General features: G+C 44.1%; 1 protein-coding gene across 3 annotated transcripts in view; it reads left to right on the top strand.

Annotated features, from left to right (window-relative positions):
* EGFLAM (EGF like, fibronectin type III and laminin G domains) overlaps positions 1-20,790 on the top strand; it is a 188,287-nt gene that overhangs the window by 136,600 nt on the left and 30,897 nt on the right. For all 3 annotated transcript variants that reach the window (XM_073890971.1, XM_025866656.2, XM_073890972.1), the window contains exons 13-15: positions 1,443-1,632; positions 16,833-16,958; positions 18,253-18,496. In XM_073890971.1, the coding sequence (XP_073747072.1) occupies positions 1,443-1,632; positions 16,833-16,958; positions 18,253-18,496 (560 nt within the window). The remainder of the gene's footprint in view (positions 1-1,442; positions 1,633-16,832; positions 16,959-18,252; positions 18,497-20,790) is intronic.

The raw sequence follows: 20,790 nt of genomic DNA, 5'->3' as shown, positions 1-20,790 counted from the left end.
AAAGTTCTTCCGGATCTGGCTTCAGCCTGATTCTGTAGGAGAACTCTGTAGTTTAAGTTACACCTCAGAGTGATCCCAACCCAAAGCAAGGGACTTGGTCTTTCACACTTTGGCATCCATCAAAAACTGTTAAGTGCTGTGCTGGGGGAAGGCAAACTCCAGGGCACTTCCAATTCTCTGCATAGCAGGCAAAGCAGGCTCCAGAACCCAAAGCAACCCTCATCGGAGGACGGTAAAGTCCAACCTTTACCAGACTATTGCCTGGGATGTTGTAAGGGAGGCTCAGAGGAACCACCCACCCTACAATACATGTAATGTTCCAGAAAAGGAGAAAAAGATTGAGTTGTCAGGCCCCTGCTGTGGTCCTGGATCAGGGAACAGAGTGAAGATAGGATCCAGGAGTAAATTCTGAAGATCTTAATGAAATAAGCCATAGGGCACTCAAATCATCTAACGAAAGCAGTATGCCCAGTGGTTGGTGACCAACCCTTAAAATTCACTGTTTTAAGTACTTTAAAGCTGCCTAGCTCATATTCAGTATACTATTTATAAATGATTCTTATCTATCCATTAGAAAAGATAAAGTAGTGGTTTAGATGTTCTATTTGTTGGTAACAAAAGTCTAAAAGATAAAGATTACATTTCAGTGGCTTACATTCTGGACTTTTTATAAATTCTGGCAACATGCTTTTTCCCAGCCCCTTTTAATCCAAATGAATAAGATATTTCTGTAATAAAAACAACAACAACAACAACAAATGACAAAGGGCACCTTAATTTTGTCCTACCTAATGTTCAGGTCTGTATTTTGTAACCTCAAAACCTGCAATCCAGATTGTGGTTTTCTCTAAGATTAGAAATGTCTCTACCTAACTGTAGATACACACACACACAAGTTGTATCCATGAGCAAATTTCAAAATATTTTGCAACACAATCTGTGTGGCAATCCTGCCCCCTCCCCACACAATATTTCTTGCAGGACATAGTATAAGGGTGACTAAGAGAGTAAAAGGTGAGTGTTAGCCCACATATACACAAAATTAGCATTATCACCCTTTGAGACATGCAAGAACCCTATGATTCATCCAAGGTACACAGTAAGTTGGTGTCAGGACTGGAAAGAGAAAGTTTTTTTTGGATGCCCAGCATGGTGCCCTGCCTGTTGGGTTGCTCTTGGCTCTGACCTACCCTCCCTTCCCTTCCCCTCTAGGCATTCCAAAACCATCCCTTCTCAAAACACAGCCCTCTGAGGAGCTCACTGGGTTTCCTACAGTAACCATGGGTTTAATTTTCCAGTAGGTCAATGTTGTAAATATAAACGTAGATGGAAGAAAGCAGTGGGGCTATAAACTACATCTTAACCATGCCCCTCATTAAAATCTGTTGTGTTTTGGCTTTCAATTTTGGTTTGTGAGTTATAGTTGTTCATCTTTCTTAAAGGGCCAGTACAGTAAAATTACCTTCCGGACGCCCCTCTATCTTGGTGGGGCTCCCAGCGCATACTGGTTGGTCAGAGCAACAGGAACAAACAGAGGCTTTCAAGGCTGTGTGCAGTCGCTCACCATTAATGGGAAGAGTATCGACATGAGGCCCTGGCCCCTAGGGAAGGCACTCAGCGGGGCCGACGTGGGTAAGTGGTTGCCCAGTGGGCCAGGGTGCTCTTGTGGGATTGCCTTTCTGGTGTGGGCCAGGGAGGTGAGCAACTTCATGAATTGCAACCCTAGGCAACTGGATAATGCACAACTTCAGGAGGGAGGTGGGACCAAGGGGTGAGGTTGGTGCTTTGCAGCCTGATCAGCAAGACATGGTAAACAATACAGCACGCCAGACCCTTGGTTGTGTCCCACTGCTCTTGGCCTTCTTCATGAAGCATGGCATGGTCTCATCCAACAAAGCGACAAGCAACTGAGCCCTTTCACGCTTCCTCACTCAGTCCAGTGGAAAAGCCAACATAATCATGTAAGAAGAACCTTCATAGGCTCTCTGCTTCCAAGAGAATTGGCCAAATTCTAATTCTCGGCCACTGTGTCTGACACGTTCTCAAATGCCCTCTCCTTAACTCTTCACACCAGCTCTACGAGGTAGTGATGATTATTATTATGCCTATTTTACACATGAAGAAACTGGGGCTAAAAGTCAAATAAAACTTCTCCAAAAGAGCAGGCAGAGCTAAGACTGACTTTTTTTCTGTTTTCTTTTTTTATTAAGACTTTACTTTTTTCAGCAGTTTAAGGTTCACAAAAAATTTGAGAGGAAGGTACAGAGATTTCCCATATGCCCCCTACCCCCACATGCATGGCCTCTGGCAGGACCAACAGGCCCCTGGAGTGGTACCTTTGTTTCACCTGATGAACACGTGCTGACACATCAGTTATCACCCAAAGTCAGTAGTTCACGTTATGGTTCACTCGTGGCGTCATGCATTCTGTGGGTTTGGACAAATGTATAACATGTATCCGTTATTATGGTGTCTGTATACAGAGTATTTTTGCTGTTCTAAAAGTCCTCTGTGCTCTGCTCATTTATCCTGCCCCTCTCTCCCCACCCTCAACCTCTGGCAACCACTGATTTTTTTAATATTCTCTATGATTTTGCCTTTTCCAGAATGTCACATAGTTGGAGTCATATAGTAAGTAGCTTCCTCAGATTGGCTTCTTTCAGTTAGTAGTATGCATCCAAGTTTCATTCATGCCTTTTCATGGCTTGATGGCTCATTTCTTCTTAGTGCTGGATGATACTCCATCGTCTATATGTACTACAGGCATGTCTGTCATGCCCACTGAAGGGCATCTTGGTTGCCTCCATGTTTCAGCAATTATGAATAAAACTGCTATAAACATCAGTGTGCAGGTTTTTTGGGTGGACATAAGTTTTCAACTTTTTTGGGTAAATACCAAAAAGGAGTGTGATTGTTGGATCACATAGTAAGAATATGTTTAGTTTTGGGAGAAACTGCCAAACTGTCTTCCAGAGGAGCTGTACCATTTTGCATTCCCACCTGGAGTGTTTGAGAGTTCCTGTTGCTCCACATTTTTGTTAGCATTTGGTGTTGTCAGAGTTCTGGATTCTAACAGATGTGTGGTGGTATCTCATTGTTGTGATTTGCATTTCCTTGATGACATATCATGTGGGGCATCTTTTCAAATATTTATTTACCGTCCATATATCTTCTTTGGTCAGGTGTCCGTTAAGGTCTTTAGCCCATTTTTTAAAATCAGGTTGTTTGTTTTCTTATGGTTGAACTTTAAGGGTTGTTTTCTTTTTTTTAATATATTTTGGACAACGGTCCTTTATCAGATGTGTAGTTTGCAAATATTTTCTCCCAGTCCTTGGCTTATCCTCTCATGCTCTTGACATTGCCTTTCATAGATTAGAAATGTTTAATTTTAATGAGATCAAACTTATCAGTTATTTCTTTTAAGGGCTGTGCCTTTGGTATTGTCTCTAAAAAGTCATTGCCTTACCCAAGGTCATCTAGGTTTTTGTCCACATTACCTTCTAGAAGTTTCATAGTTTTGTGTTTTACATTTAGGTCTGTGATCTATTTGAGTTAATTTTCGTGAAAGGTGTAAGGTCTGTGTCTAGATGATTAATATTATTATTATTTGCATGTGGATGTCCAGTTGTTCCAGCACCATTTTTTTAAAAAAAAGAATTTATTTATTTATTTGAGAGAGAGAGAGAGCATGAGCAGGGTAAGGGGGAGAGGGAGAAGCAGACTCCCCACTGAGCAGGGAGCCCAGAGCAGGGTTTGATCCCAGGACCCCAAGATCATGACCTGAGCTGAAGGCAGATGCTTACCCAGCTGAGCCACTCAGGTGTCCCTCCAGCAACAATTTTTTGAGAAGACTAGGGTTGTTTTTAAAGCAATAAAGATGTTTATTCCATTACTGAGAGCAGATAGATAATTCTAAAGTTGGTTAACTCAGTTGACCATTTTAGTCTGCTAGGGCTGCCATAACAAAATACCACAGACCGGTGGTTTTAATAACATTATTTTCTCACAGTTCTGGAAGCTGGAACTCCAAGACGAAGGCAGTGGCAGGTTTGGTTTCTCCAGAGGCCTCCCTCCTCGGTTTGCAGATGGCAGTCCTTCCACTGTGTCCTCACATGGCCTTTGGGTGCCTGTATCCCTGGTGGCTCTCCCTCTTCTTACAAGGACACTGGTCAGATTGGATTAGGTCCCACCCTTAAGACTTCATTTCCCCTTAATTACCATCTGAAAGGCCCTGTCTCCAAATACAGTCACATTGGGAGTTAGGGCTTCAACCTATGAATTTTTTTTTTTAAGATTTTATTTATTTATTTCTTTATTTTTATTTTTAAAATTTTTTTATTGTTATGTTAATCACCATACATTACATCATTAGTTTTTGATGTAGTGTTCCATGATTCATTGTTTGTGCATAACACCCAGTGCTCCACGCAGAACGTGCCCTCCTTAATACCCATCACCAGGCTAACCCATCCCCACACCCCTCCCCTCTAGAACCCTCAGTTTGTTTTTCAGAGTCCATTGTCTCTCATGGTTCGTCTCCCCCTCTGACTTACTCCCCTTCATTCTTCTCCTCCTGTCTTCTTCTTCTTCTTCTTTTTTTTTCTTAACATATGTTGCATTATTTGTTTCAAAAGTATAGATCTGTGATTCAACAGTCTTGCACAATTCACAGCGCTCACCATAGCACATACCCTCCCCAATGTCTATCACCCAGCCACCCCATCCCTCCCACCCCCAACCACTCCAGCAACCCTCAGTTTGTTTCCTGAGGTTAAAAATTCCTCATATCAGCGAGGTCATATGATACATGTCTTTTTCTGATTGACTTATTTCACTCAGCATAACACCCTCCAGTTCCATCCATGTCGTTGCAAATGGCAAGATCTCATTCCTTTTGATGGCTGCATAATATTCCATTGCGTATATATACCACCTCTTCTTTATCCATTCATCTGTCGATGGACATCTTGGCTCTTTCCACAGGTTGGCTATTGTGGATATTGCTGCTATAAACATCGGGGTGCACGTACCCCTTCGGATCCCTACATTTGTATCTTTGGGGTAAATACCCAGTAGTGCAATTGCTGGATCATATGGTAGCTCTATTTTCAACTGTTTGAGGAACCTCCATACTGTTTTCCAGAGTGTCTGCACCAACTTACATTCCCACCAACAGTGTAGGAGGGTTCCCCTTTCTCCACATCCCCGCCAACATCTGTCGTTTCCTGACTTGTTAATTCTAGCCATTCTGACTGGTGTGAAGTGGTATCTCACTGAGGATTTGATTTGGATTTCCCTGATGCCGAGCGATGTTGAGCACTTTTTCATGGTCTGTTGGCCATTTGGATGTCTTCTTTGGAAAAATGTCTGTTCATGTCTTCTGCCCATTTCTTGATTGGATTATTTGTTCTTTGGGTGTTGAGTTTGATAACTCAAACTTTAACTTTATAAAGTTAACTTTATCTTAAAGTTATCCATTTTTAGATTTTGGATACTAGCCCTTTATCTGATATGTCATTTGCAAATATTTTCTCCCATTCTGTCAGTTGTCTTTTGGTTTTGTGGACTGTTTCTTTTGCTGTGCAAAAGCTTTTTATCTTGATGAAATCCCAATAGTTCATTTTTGCCCTTGCTTCCCTTGCCTTTGGTGATGTTTCTAGGAAGAAGTTGCTGTGGCTGAGGTTGAAGAGGTTGCTACCTGTGTTCTCCTTTAGGATTTTGATGGACTCCTGTCTCACGTTTAGGTCTTTCAACCATTCGGAGTCTATTTTTGTGTGTGGTGTAAGGAAATGGTCCAGTTTCATTCTTCTGCATGTGGCTGTCCAATTTTCCCAACACCATTTGTTGAAGAGACTGTCTTTATTCCACTGGACATTCCTTCCTGCTTTGTCAAAGATGAGTTGACCATAGAGTTGAGGGTCCATTTCTGGGCTCTCTATTCTGTTCCGTTGATCTATGTGTCTGTTTTTGTGCCAGTACCATACTGTCTTGATGATGACAGCTTTGTAATAGAGCTGGAAGTCCGGAATTGTGATGCCGCCAGCTTTGCTTTTCTTTTTCAATATTCCTCTGGCTATTCAGGGTCTCTTCTGGTTCCCTACAAATTTTAGGATTATTTGTTCAATTTCTTTGAAAAAAGTGGATGGTATTTTGATGGGGATTGCATTGAATGTGTAGATTGCTCTAGGTAGCATTGACATCTTCACAATGTTTGTTCTTCCAATCCATGAGCATGGAACGTTTTTCCATTTCTTTGTGTCTTCTTCAATTTCTTTCATGAGTATTTTATAGTTTTCTGAGTACAGATCCTTTGCCTCTTTGGTTAAATTTATTCCTAGGTATCTTATGGTTTTGGGTGCAATTGTAAATGGGATCGACTCCTTGATTTGTCTCTCTTCTGTCTTGTTGTTGGTGTATAGGAATGCCACTGATTTCTGTGCATTGATTTTATATCCTGCTACTTTACTGAATTCCTGTATGAGTTCTAGCAGTTTTGGGGTGGAGTCTTTTGGGTTTTCCACATACAGTATCAGATCATCTGCAAAGAGTGAGAGTTTGACTTCCTCTTTGCCGATTTGGATGCCTTTGATTTCTTTTTGTTGTCTGATTGCTGTGGCTAGGACTTCTAATACTATGTTGAATAGCAGTGGTGTTAGTGGACATCCCTGCCACGTTCCTGACCTTAGGGGAAAAGCTCTCAGCTTTTCCCCATTGAGAATGATATTCACTGTAGGTTTTTCGTAGATTGCTTTTATGATATTGAGGTATGTACCCTCTATCCCTATACTCTGAAGAGTTTTGATCAAGAAAGAATGCTCTACTTTGTCACATGCTTTTTCTGCATCTATTGAGAGGATCATATGATTCTTGTTCTTTCTTTTGTTAATGTATTGTATCACGTTGATTGATTTGCAGATGTTGAACCAACCTTGCAACCCAGGGATAAATCCCACTTGGTCATGGTGAATAATCCTTTTAATGTACTGTTGGATCCTATTGGCTAGTATTTTGGTGAGAATTTTTGCCTCCATGTTCATCAAGGATATTGGTCTCTAATTCTCCTTTTTGATGGGTCTTTGTCTGGTTTTGGGATCAAGGTAATGGTGGCCTCATAAAATGAGTTTGGAAGTTTTCCTTCCATTTCTATTTTTTGGAACAGTTTCAGGAGAATAGGTATTAATTCTTTAAATGTCTGATAGAATTCCCCTGGGAAGCCATCTGGCCCTGGGCTTTTGTTTGTTGGGAGATTTTTGATGACTGCTTCAATTTCCTTAGTGGTTATAGGTCTGTTCAGGTTTTCTATTTCTTCCTGGTTCAATTTTGGTAGTTGATACATCTCTAGGAAAGCACCCATTTCTTCTAGGTTATCTAATTTGCTGGCATAGAGTTGCTCATAATATGTTCTTATAATTGTTTGTATGTCTTTGGTGTTGGTTGTGATCTCTCCTCTTTCATTCATGGTTTTGTTGATTTGGGTCATTTCTCTTTTCTTTTTGATAAGTCTGGCCAGGGGTTTATCAATCTTGTTAATTCTTTCAAAGAACCAGCTCCTAGTTTCGTTGATCTGTTCTACTGTTCCTTTCATTTCTATTTCATTGATTTCTGCTCTGATCTTTATTATTTCTCTTCTCCTGCTGGGTTTAGGCTTTATTTGCTGTTCTTTCTCTAGCTCCTTTAGGTGCAGGGTTAGGTTGTGTATTTGAGACCTTTCTTATTTCTTGAGAAAGGCTTGTATTGCTATACACTTTCCTCTTAGGACTGCCTTTGCTGTATCCCAAAGATTCTGAACAGTTGTGTTTTCATTTTCATTGGTTTCCATGAATTTTTTAAATTCTTCTTTAATTTCCTGGTTGACCATTCATTCTTTAGTAGGATGCTCTTTAGCCTCCATGTATTTGAGTTCTTTCCAACTTTCCTCTTGTGATTGAGTTCTAGTTTCAAAGCATTGTGGTCTGAAAATATGCAGGGAATAATCCCAATCTTTGGTATCAGTTGAGACCTGATTTTGACCTAGGATGTGATTAATTCTGGAGAATGTTCCATGGGCACTAGAGAAGAATGTGTATTCTGTTGCTTTGGGATGGAATGTTCTGAGTATGTCTGTGAAGTCCATTTGGTCCAGTGTTTCATTTAAAGTCTTATTTCCTTGTTGATCTTTTGCTTAGATGATCTGTCCATTTCAGTCAGGGGGGTGTTAAATTCCCCCCCTGTTATTGTATTGTTGTCAATGTGTTTCTTTGCTTTTGTTATTAATTGCCTTATATAATTGGCTGCTCCCATGTTAGGGGCATAGATATTTACAATTGTTAGATCTTCTTGTTGGATAGACCCTTTAAGTAAGATATAGTGTCCTTCTTCATCTCTTTATTACAGTCTTTGTTTTGAAATCTAATTTGTCTGATATAAGGATTGCCACCCCAGCTTTCTTTTGGTGTCCATTAGCATGGTAAATGGTTTCCACCCCCTCACTTTCAATCTGGGGGTGTCTTTGGGTCTAAAATGAGTCTCCTGCAGACAGCATATTGATGGGTCTTGCTTTTTAATCCAATCTGATAGCCTGTGTCTTTTGATTGGGGTATTTAGCCCATTTACATTCAGGGTAACTATTGAAAGATATGAATTTAGTGCCATTGTATTGCCTGTAAGGTGACTGTTACTGTATATTGTCTGTGTTCCTTTCTGATCTATGCTGCTTTTAGGCTCTCTCTTTGCTTAGAGGACCCCTTTCAATATTTCTTTTAGGGCTGGTTTCGTGTTTGCAAATTCCTTTAGTTTTTGTTTGTCCTGGAAGCTTTTTACCTCTCCTTCTATTTTCAATGACAGCCTAGCTGGATATAGTATTCTTGGATGCATATTTTTCTCGTTTAGTGCTCTGAAGATATCATGCCAGTCCTTTCTGGCCTGCCAGGTCTCTGTGGTTAGGTCTGTTGCCAATCTAATGTTTCTACCATTGTAGGTTACATATCTCTTCTCCCAAGCTGCTTTCAGGATTTTCTCTTTGTCTCTGAGACTCGTAAGTTTTACTATTAGATGTCGGAGTGTTGACCTATTTTTATTGATTTTGAGAGGGGTTCTCTGTGCCTCCTGGATTTTGATGCCTGTTTCCTTCCCCACTTTAGGGAAGTTCTCTGCTATCATTTGCCCAATATACCTTCTGCCCCTCTGTCTCTTTCTTCTTCTTCTGGGATCCCAATTATTCTAATGTTGTTTCGTCTTATCGTGTCCCTTATCTCTCGAATTCTGCCCTCGTGGTCCTGTAGTTGTTTCTCTCTCTTTTTCTCAGCCTCTTTATTTTCCATCATTTGGTCTTCTATATCGCTGATTCTCTCTTCTGCCTCATTTATCCTAGCAGTTAGTGCCCCCATTTTTGATTGCACCTCATTAATAGCCTTTTTGATTTCGACTTGGTTAGATTTTAGTTCTTTTATTTGTCCAGAAAGGGTTTCTCTAATAACTTCCATGCTTTTTTTCAAGCCCAGCTAGTATCTTTAAAGTCATGATTCTGAACTCTAGGTCCGACATCATACTAATGTCCGTATTGAGTAGGTCCCTGGCAGATGGTACTACCTCTTGTTCTTTTTGCTGAGGTGATTTTTTTCATCTTGTCATTTTGTCCAGAGGAGAATAGATGAATGAGAGAACAAAATGCTAACAGGTTAACAATGTCCCCAGCAAATATACTCTATACAAATTAGAAAAGACCTGAAACCAGGGGAAAAGAAAGGGAAAGAAAGAAAAAAGAAAGAGAATAAAAAAGAAAAAGATAAAAACAAACAAAAACAGAACAAAACAAAAAAAAACCAGAATATGATCAAATATGATCAGGCTAGTGCATAGCTCGGTGCCACACACTAGATTTTGGGCATATTTTGTTCTGTTAGAAGAAAGTGCCTCCTAAAATTTTAAAGGAAGAAAGACTTATATATGTACAAAATAAGGGTTGATACAATGAAGGGATGGAAGACTACTGTAAAGATGAAAATTATAAAAGGTTTTATAAACGGAATTGATAAGAAGTTGTTTGAAAGAAGAAAGAAGAAGATTTAAAAAAAAAAAAGAAAAGAAAAAAAAGGGAGAGACTGTGATCAGGCAGGAGACTAGAACAAAGCCATACACTAGTGATTTAGGGTATGTTTTGATCTGTTAGAAGAAACTGTATATCAAAATTTTAAAGAGAGAAGAACTTATATATATATGCCAAAAATAAGGGTAACTAGTATGAAGGGACAAGATATGACTCTAAAAATGAAAAATAAAAAATGTTTTTCTAAAAAAGGGATTGATAAGATGTTGGTTGAAAAAGGGAAAAAGAAAAATTCAAAAAAAACCCCACAAAAAAACAGTTTAAAAAATTAACTTTGAAAAACTAATGAATCATGGTAAAAAAGCCATGAATTCTATGTGCAGTATTCCCCTAGCACTGGAGTTCTCCCGTTCTCCTTGAACGGTGAACTTGGTCTTGGCTCGCTGGCTGTTTGTGCTGATCTTCTGGGGGAGGGGCCTGTTGCCGTGGTTCCCAAATGTCTTTGCCGGAGGCGGAATTGCCCCGCCCTTGTCGGTCCGGCCTAAGCAAGCTGCTTGGGTTTGCTCTCAGGAGCTTTTGTTCCCTGCAAGCTCTCGGTGCAGCTTTGGAGGACCAGGGTGAAAATGGTGGCCTCCCACTCTCTGCCCCGAGGAGCTGAGAATTCGGGGCCCCACTCCTCAGTGCACCCCCAGAGAAAAGCAGTCAATCACTCCTTATCTCCCTGGTCTCCTGCCGCACTCCGTGCTCACCCGGCCTGTGACTGAGTGTTTCTATCTCTGGCACCCGACCCGTTGTGGAGTCTCCAAACCCAGCAGATCCCTGCGGTGCGCTCCTGCACTTATCCTCCCCGGGGAGGAAGGGGAGTCTCCCCGGCTCTGCTGCTTGTTGGGTCCCTGCTGGAGGCGCAGTGGCCCGACTGGGTCGCGGATCACAGTTTATGGCCACCCTGAGCTGAGAGCCCGCGCCTCGGCTCCGTCTCTGCAGTCGGCTTCCCCGCTCTGATACCTGGGAGCTCTGCTGCACTCAGTCACCCCCGGTCTTTCTGTGACCCCGAGGGTCCTGAGTCCACACTGTCCCGCGAGGGTTCCACCTCCCGCTTAGCCACTGGAGTGACGTTCCTCAGCGGAACCGACTTCCAAAAGTTCCGATTTTGTGCTCCGTGGCTCCAGCACTTGCCAGAAGCAGCTGACGGAGGCCCCCTCCCCCGCTGTCTATCCTCCCGAATACTGCCTCGGATTCACTTCTCCACACGCCCTACCTTCCAGTAAGTGATCGCTTCTCTCTTCAGAGAGTTGTTGCTACTCTCTTCTTCGGTCTCCTGTTGAGTTTGTAGGTGTTCAAAATGGTTTGATCCCTATTCAGCTGAATTCCTGAGATCAGACGAAATCCAGGTCTCCTACTCCTCCGCCATCAACCTATGAATTTTTTTAGTAACTTCCTCCTAAGATTACTTTGTCCAGATGAGTTGGGACGCATATAAAGTACTAAGAACATAGCAAACGTGTTGTAAATATATCTTGCTATTGATATTATTATTAATCCTGACTCCACCTATTAAGCAGGGTGTAAGTTATTTTTTCTCTCTTCATTGAACTAACAGGGGCAACAGCCCTGAAGGACAGATCTGTAGTGTCAAGGCTGCATGGTCACCTCTGACAGGTAGTTAAGACATTGCGAAGTTGAGCAAGGACCAATTTTTGGCAGCATTTTAAATTCTAATGTAGTGCGAAACCAACCTCTCCATTGAGCTGATGGCACCAGACAGCCCCATCTTGCTGGCTCTGGACTCCCCGGAAGCTACTATTAGATTCTTTGATGACTATGAGCCTTATGATGAACCTTAATGGCAGGCATCAGTCACATTGCCTTTTTTCATTTTTTTCCCATTTATCACCCTGGCGTGCTGAAAAAGGGCTGCTTATCCTTCCTCAGGCTCCATCCTTGCTTTACTTTGAGTTAGTCCTTCAGAAATTTAAGTTCTTTTAAATTAAATGCAGTGCCACGATGGGGAAGACTGGGCTCATACCAACAGCAGTGAATTTCTGGTGGGGATACAGGCTTCCAGAAGAAGGAAATGACAGTAGCAGAGTCATGGTTCCTCTAAGAGCGACCCGAACTCTAACTTGGCACTGCTGTCTTCAACCCCAGCTTTTTCTCTGTCCCCCTACCCCCTTCCATTCAGCCTGCCACAGCTCCTCATTACTCAAGCCCTCCTACTTCATCTCCTTCATTAGATTATTCCCCGTGATTGGACTCTCTCTAAACTCACGTTCTAGATTAGTCAGCAGTCTCAGCAAAATTTTGCATTCTCTGGTCTAGACTTGTCTTTTAGTATTGCCACCCAAATTCTCAAACCTAAACCAGCAACACTCCTTTTTTCCAATCCTGTCTTGGATCTCCACACCCCGCTGGGTCAATGTAACAAAGCCAGCTTCCCATGTTATTCGAGACTCAAGAGGTCTGAGGTGTCCATGGGTCTCACCGTGGGCTTGTCAGTCTTTTTAGTCATTCTTTCCCTCAATATACTTATTTAATCATCTGCTTAATGCCAATCATGAAGCTGGGTGCTGGGGATAAAGTAATGAGCAAGAACGACAGGATCCTAGCTCAGCCCTCATGTAGCTGCCACAAGGAGAGACCGGATTGATCAAACAGCCGCATAAGTAAATGTAAAATTACAGTTTGGTGTAAGTGTTAAAGGAGGAGTGACAGTACAATAACAGTGTGTAATAAGGGAATTTCATGAGCTGGAGGTCCGGGGAAGCTTTCTGAGGATTTAATGCAAAGTTGCTATCTGAAGCATTTTTCTTTTAAAGCAGACAAGAGAGGCAGAGGAAATGACTTGTCCCAGTGGGAGTGTGAGGGGGTGGTGGGTACCATGATGTAGTCCGTGTTTTGAAAAGATCCCTCTGGCTGAGGACAGCTTATTGGATGCGGTATTCAGGAGATACATGTAAACTGGCTGGGAGGTTATGGCAGCAGTCCAGATCAGAGATAATGGCCATTTGCTCCAGGCTGGTGGTGGTGACGGAGGTGTGGACTGAGTTGACAGGCCTCAGGTATGGACTGGGGGACGAGGGGCAGGCCGTGGCTCCCTGCCCACATGTCCTTACTGTCTTCCACCCCATCATGTTCCACCTTCGCTTCTCTCCTCAGGGGCCTAAGTTCTCTCCTGCCCTCACTTTATTGTCTTGCATAAACACAAACGGGCATCTAGTAGGTTCCGGGTCAACAAAACTGATTTTATATATTGATGATGAGGTCCCACCAGCACTCTAGGCCCATGACCTGGCAACCAACTTCCTTCCTCCTACTCTCAGAGTGGGAAGTTTCCCTCGTTTCTAAAACTAACCTATTTATCTCCACTCTGCACCCATCCTTCCCTACATCCCTGGACCTTGCTACCAGGATCATCATTTCAGTAACCCAAGGGTTCTTAACCTTTTGCGTGCCATGAACTTCTCTGGCAGTCTAGTGAAGCCGATGGACTCTTCTCAAAATGATGTTTTTATTATTTTCTTTAAGATTTTTTTTGAAAGAGAGAGAAAGAGAGAGCAGTTTGGGGGAAGGGGCAGAGGGAGAGAGAGAATCCTAAGCAGGCTCCATGCCCCAGCTCAGAGCCTGACGCAGGGCTCGATCTCACGACCCTGAGAGCATGACCTGAGCCAAAATCAAGAATCAGACGCTTAACTGGCTGAGCCACCCAGGCATCCCAAGATTTTATTTTTAAGTAATCTCTCCACCCAACATGGGGCTCAAACTTACAACCCTGAGATCAAGAGTCACACGCTCCACCGACTGAGCCAGCCAGGTGCCCCTCAAAATGTTGTTTTTAAAGGCAGAGAATAATATCCATGATAGGAAACACTTACATTGAAATAAAGCTATGCAAAGTTTTTTTAAGCTTTGTTATTATAATAGGATCTGTGCTTCTTTATAAAGCATTAGAAAACAGGATCATTTAATAGTGGATGCTATGGCTACCATGATTTCAAAGTAGTAATTAGCATAAATGATAGTTTGAGATATCTGTGACAAGTGGAATGTGATGTGACAATAACTCAGGTCTGTTGGTCACAGGCCATGAGAACTGCTAATCCTTAGAGGTTCCTTGCGTACATTAGTAACTGAAGGAAACAGTTCAATTGGAAATGAGGGCAAATAAAGATTGATGTGTTTCCCATGTAAGTTCACGGACCCCCTGCCCTGGCTTATTCACACTTGCTCAGGTCCTCCCTGCCAAAACCGGTGCCATACCTCACACAGTCCTGCTACCTGCCCTACTTAGGAACCCCAGACCCCTCTCTCCTCTCTTTCTAGACCTGACTCTTGCAATCCTTCCAGGCCCCCGTGTGAACCTACAATGGGGCTTCTGCCTCCCACGGCACAGCAAAATCGCTCTCCTAAAACCGGCTGTGGCCATCTCTTTACAAAACCCGCAGCTCTTCTCCCTGGACTTTTCAGCAGTATTAACTCTGCCTTCTCTCTGTGCTGCTGATCCCCCCGAGCTCCTGGAACCTGCCCTGAGTCCTCTGAGCCCACTGGCCTATTTTCTCCCTTTGTCTTCCCTGCCGGCTCCTCACCCTCCTCTGGTTCCCTGGGAGTTCCGTGGGGCCCCTTCCCTGTCCGCTCTCAAGAATCCCCTCCGCTCTTGGTGTCAGGGTCACCCCCACGTCGCCGCTGCCCCTCCAGTGTGCCCCCACCCACACGGGGGCTGTGCCCACGGGGCTCAGCAGGGGATGTTGGCACAGTCACCATAGGCTTCAGCTGCGCGAGACCAGCTCCTCTGCCCCGCGGTAAACAGTTCCTGCTCCCAGCCCTGCTCATCGCCCTACTCCCACCACTTTTCTTTCTTTTTTTTTTTTTTAAAGATTTTATTTATTTGACAGAGAGAGAGATAGCAAGAACAGGAACACAAGCAGGGGGGAGTGGGAGAGGGAGAAGCAGACTTCCCGTGGAGCAGGGAGCCCGATGCGGGGCTCGATCCCAGGATCCCGGGATCATGACCTGAGCCGAAGGCAGACGCTTAACGACGGAGCCACCCAGGCGGCCCATTCCACCACTTTTTGTTCAGACGGCCCAGCTGGGACCCCGGACGTTATGCTGGAGTCTGCCTCCGCCTTCCACCTCTAGAAGGAACTGGCTATTTCTTTCTTCCCTGTGTCTTCGCTATCTCTCCATGTGCTCTGTGACCACCCTGTCCAGCCCCAGGTTCCCTCCCCATAGGATTTCGTTCCTCTTTCCCATGCCAGTGCTCCCAATCCGACTTGCATACCACGGCCAGCAGAATCCTGCTGAAACTGGCTTTCATCAAGGAAATGCCCCACCCCACTCCCACCTCTTGAAATATAGTCACAATGCAAACATATAAAGTAATATTTTCTCATGTGCATCTAAAATAACCCAAGAACCCCACGTCTTCCTGTGGGAGCAGCCCTTCTCTGAGAAAGGGTCGCAGTCCGCCAAGCCCAGTGGGGGCACGGGGCCTGTGAGTTTGGCTCTCGTGGATGCACATCACCCTCCCTGCGGAGCGAGGTTGCTGGCTGTGTTCTCTAGCTGTGGCTGCAGACCACGCGTCACTTGGACCCGAACTTCCAGGGGCCCCAGCTGGAATTTGCCGAGGCCAGCCCACCCTGGCTGGAGCGCCAAGCCATCTGGAAGGGCTTGAATTCAGCTCTGTCACGGGCCCCTGAGGTTGGCCTCCTCACCTGGGTGCACACTATACCCAACCCGGCTCATCCTCCCAGTTAGGCTGAGCATGGAAGAAGAGACTGGATCAGCTCGACAAATGCAGAGGACTGAGGAGGAAAGGACGAGAGGCTTGCCCTACTGAGATGACACAGCCAGGCCAACATGGGGGAAGTGGGAGGTGGGCACAGCATCATCGCCTGCAGGATGCAGGGCTGGACCCTCCATCAGAGATGTGTCCCTTTGCCCCCATCCCAGGAAGAAATGTTTTGTATTCAACCTATGTCGTTCTGGGCCCTTCTGTCTAATTTGTTTCTTATATACAAGGAGAAAAGGAAGACCAAGGAAGCAGAAGAAAAGCAGTGTAGGAGAAGTCCATTTCTTTCCCTTTCATCTGATGATCTTGACAATGACAAAGTATGCCCTGGATGGGCCTCTCTGATATGTGTTTGGTAAAGAGAATGGACCCATCTGGTGTTGAGTCTCTCACCACTTTTTACTCCAGGCCACCTTGCTGTCTCCCATACGATCGTAACTTTGGAGGTATAAATAGGGATTCTGGAAGGCACACGCTGAGGTATTATGGAGCCCCCTCCCCCTCCCTGCCCCAGACAGAGGAGTGGACAGTTCAGGCCAGGTCATACGTTAGACATGGCTTCAGTCCCCACCTTATTGCCTCAACTTTGAACCCACAGGGTGGTAGCACTTAAGGTAATTGGGGCCACACAAACTAGAACGCTTTTAACAGAAATGCCATGTTGACATCGGAGGGATTGAAACACACTCTTGTGGGAATAAGAGAGAGATGAATTAAAGCAGAAACAGCTCATTCATCGGTGGTCATAAAATTGTCTGACAATTTAGTATTTGATTTATTGTGTCCACCATGTTTTGAAGATTCTGTGACTCTTCATAAAGAACAAGCCAAAATCAAATTAAAGCAAAGGGTACATTCCACTTACCCTGAAAGCTGTTTTCCAGTTGTGCAGGGGTACTAGTGAACAGGAGTGGGAACTGAACTGTATTTATTTGGAGCCCTGAGCGGTTGGCATGGTCAGCGCCATCATCTTGGCTTGGCTCACGTGATGGATCGGTTTTGTAATTCCTGTTCTGTATTCAGGGGAATGCAGCGGCGGACTCTGCGACGAAGCTTCGTGTATCAATGGTGGCACCTGCACGGCAGTCAAAGCCGACTCCTACATTTGCCTCTGTCCCCTTGGATTTAAAGGGCGACACTGTGAAGACGGTGAGAAAGAAGCAAGTTGATTGTGATCTCTGTCTGCACTGTTAATTCATGTGGATGTAATTTTTCATCAATGTGCTTTTAGCAAAGTCCCATACGTGTTTATGGGATTAAAGTTTATGCATTATTGGGAAACATGGGAGAATCTTTTTTTTTTTTAAGCTTTTATTTATTTACTTGAGAGAGAGAGAGAGCATGCACGAGGTGGAGGGGGTGGAGCGAGGCAGAGGGAGAAGCAGACTCCCTGTTGAGCAGGGAGCCCTACATGGGGCTAAAGCCCAGGACCCTGAGATCATGACCTGAGCTGGAGTCAGATGCCTAACTGACTGAGCCACCCTGGCGCCCCCCCCCCTTTTTTTAAAATCAGGTTGCAGTGTCTTTGAGTGTTGAAGTGTCAAACCAACCAAAGATGTGTTCATTTGAAGATGCTCTTGGGCCAGGCTTTGGTGGGCTCCTTTTGGCCCTCAAAAAACTTTGAAAAACCTCTGTGTGTATGGTCTGTATCAGACCATTTGTAGCTCATGCTCCTTAGAATATCCGTCAGTTTCAGAGAAAAGGCTGGGAAAATATACACAGAATCATTAACAATGAGATGGGACAAAAGTCATCTTGTTTCTTTGTCTTTGTCCTGTTCTAGTGAATTATTCCACCTCTCAGTACTGTCTGTATAAGTCTCAATACATGTATAAACCAACATGTGTTTATATACATCTAAACACAATGCATACACAAACACACACATATAATGGAAAATTTTAAAGATTTAAAAGATTTTGGAACACGATGCAGAGTTGAACATGTTTTAATTTTTTACTAGTGATTCAAAATTGGACCTAAGACAGCATTCTGGGAGAAATTTTTTTTTAACACTGTATAATCTCAAATCTCATTTCACCTAGAAGAGGGTCTATGATTTCCAGTAAGCCAAAGCTGATACATATCATCTCATATTTTATAGCCTAACATAATAAAGGTTGATCCTTGCTCACATCACACATCACTGCAGGCCAGTAGGGGGTTGGGCGGGGTATGCCATTCAGGGGTGCAGGCTCCTGCCTTCCAGTGGCTCTGCCAGGGCCTTAGAATCCCCCACCCCCCTGCTTCTTGCATTCAGCTAGCACATGAGGAAATTCGAGGGGCCAGATCTGGGGTGCTGTATAATACTCTCACCCACATTCTACACCAGCCAACTAACTCAGGGCTGCTGGGAAATGTAGTTTCGCTCTGTACCTAGGAGGAAAATAACGTGGCTGGTCCTGCCACAGAGGGATTTCTAATGACATGCTTCTTTCCTCAGCTTTCACCCTGATCATTCCTCAATTCAGCAAGTCCCTGAGGTCCTATGCTGCAACTCCCTGGCCGCTGGAGCCCCAGCATTACCTCTCCTTCACGGAGTTTGAGATCACGTTTCGGCCGGACTCGGGTGAGGGCGTCCTCCTCTACAGCTATGACACAGCCAGCAAAGACTTCCTGTCTATCAACATGGCGGGGGGCCACGTGGAGTTCCGCTTTGACTGTGGCTCTGGGACCGGTGTTCTCAGGTAAGGACTGAGACCTTCAGGGGCCCCCCTCCCCAAAAGCTAAATAGCGGTCACTTTGGGAAAAGATGACTTTGTCCTAATAGCTCGCACTCTTCCTGTCCTCCCTCCACAGTTATCTTTTCTGAAATTTGTCCTGGTGTTTACAGATAACATGCTTCCTTATGGCTCGTACTTTCCTCCTAGCAAGATTTCCTTTTTTCCAATAACTCCCCAGCAGGGAGCGACTCTCTGCTTCCACCTATGGCAGACGGGCTTGCTTCAGATGGGGCTACCCTGCCTTCATTTTGTACGGTGCCATCAGGAGAAACGTGATGAAGTGTAATTCATCTGCGCATGCTCAGAGCATCACTCGGTGGGCGCCCAGCAAATATGTGATGACTAGTAAAGAAGTATTAACAGACTTTGAACGAACAGAAATGTCCTTGGTAACCTCGCTTTCAATGTTTACTGTCCTCTTGCACTGTTTCTTTGATGGTAACCAGTTATTTTGCGAGTCTCTTACTGTTCTCCATGTAAGAGCCTGGCACTGAGTCAACCATCGCAGGGACCCATCCCTGACCACGATGCTCAAGAAGGCTGTGTGATAAGTGGTTTCAATAGGACGGCCATGCCTAGGTGCTTGTAAAGTACTTGCTGGTAGCTGCAGAACTGGCTCCGGGTTGTCGAACCTGTCCTCCTGTTATTTTACTTGTACTCTTAATTTATTTAGCAGATCGATTGTTCCCATCCAGTGTGTCACTATTTTGATGACTCCCTCAGAGCCTGTGGATGGTAGGGGCAGATGTTCTTATTTATCTAGGTCTCCCTTACTGTCTTGCTCTCATGGTAGTTTTTACCTTCAGGCCAGAGGCCTGCTCATCAAAGGCAGACATGCTCCTTGTTCCTACATTTGGTGAATTCTCTTTTGAAACTCACTATGATGTTTCATTCAGTGGTGCCCCGCAGCAGGAAATCAGTCGGTGGTGGTTGTCTTAAAGGAAATTGAGGGCTGCATTCAATTGTAATTCATACTGCTAGACCGTCATTTTTAGGAAGAGCGTGCGGGAGAGATGTTATGACCATACAACGCCCTTAACTGCTGGTCATTTTTCATGGCTGATGAGAAATGCTTACTGCATTAGGTTCCAACAGTTCTTAAAAAGGACTGTTCATTTTTGTCCTGTGACTGAATTCGTGCACATCAGTGACACTTCCTTCCTTGGGGCATGGGTGAATATTTTTGTACCTCTGGTTATGCAAAACCATCCTAGGTCTCAAGACAACGTGGGTGGGTATTTAATTGATTCAATTTACATATGATTATGCAAAACAGCTAAGCAATTCAGGTAGAACTATTTGTCAAGTTGAGAAGGAAAGACACCTTGAATATCACCTTGTGTTTCCAAATGGCTTCCTCCTGGATACGGAGTGACCAGAAAGAGTGAGTGGAGGGTCGGGGCTCATCAGCCCTTCTCCTGGATGGATGGCCCCCCACACCCAGCACCTCTGCGGAGGCAGCTCCAGCTGTGGGGTCACAGACACATAGGACCTGAGTGTCCAGCATGTCTCTCTTTCATAATTCTGTGCCTCTTTGAGACAAGAGGTGGTTTTATTTATTTATTTATTTATTTATTTATTTATTTATTGTAAATGTGAGTTTTTGTCTTCCTGCCTGGCAGGAAAGCGCCTGGAAAAAGGATTCTGCGTATTAGTTGTGATGAAAAGGAAGCAAGTTCTCAGAGTGTCCAAGGGGCAAAGCACCCCCTGTCCCCTCCCTTCTCCAGTGTAACCTGACAACAGTGATTTCTGTAGGTGTTTCAGGCGCCCCTTTGCAAGATGTTTATTTTGAAAACCACTTCAAAGACTTCCTGCTTGATTAAGAACATTCGCTGAAAGCCTGAACCACAGGAAGTTGTGGAATTGGCCAAATCATTTTAACTTTAGGAAAAGGATAAGGTGGTCAAGTTCATTATGAACTTGATTCAAAAATCAAGGCAACTGCAATGAGCTCGTGATGGCTGGGATCAATACCAGCATGCTGAGGATGGCAGGTATTGACAGGGAGTGACCTTGGCAGGACAAGAACGCCACCAAGGCGCTGTGACTTATCATGGAGACGGGGCTGCTTTAAGAGTGCCTCTGGTTTCTTTATTGCATATCGATTTAGCCAAGGTGATTAAATTCTAATTGCTAAGGACAAATCACAAAAACATTAGCCAGAGCAAAAGAAAATCAAGTGAGGGGGGTGGAGACCTTTCAGTAATTGTGCCCATTGGTATTCCTGACAGTTTTCTAAAGATGATCCAGATCAAAAA

This window comes from Callorhinus ursinus, unplaced genomic scaffold (assembly GCF_003265705.2).
Source record: "Callorhinus ursinus isolate GAN/ISIS: 27379988/994484 unplaced genomic scaffold, GSC_fseal_2.0 scaffold3, whole genome shotgun sequence".
Taxonomy (NCBI): domain Eukaryota; kingdom Metazoa; phylum Chordata; class Mammalia; order Carnivora; family Otariidae; genus Callorhinus; species Callorhinus ursinus.
The sequence above is the reverse complement of the archived record's forward strand: the minus strand, read 5'-3'. Positions and strand labels throughout refer to the sequence as shown.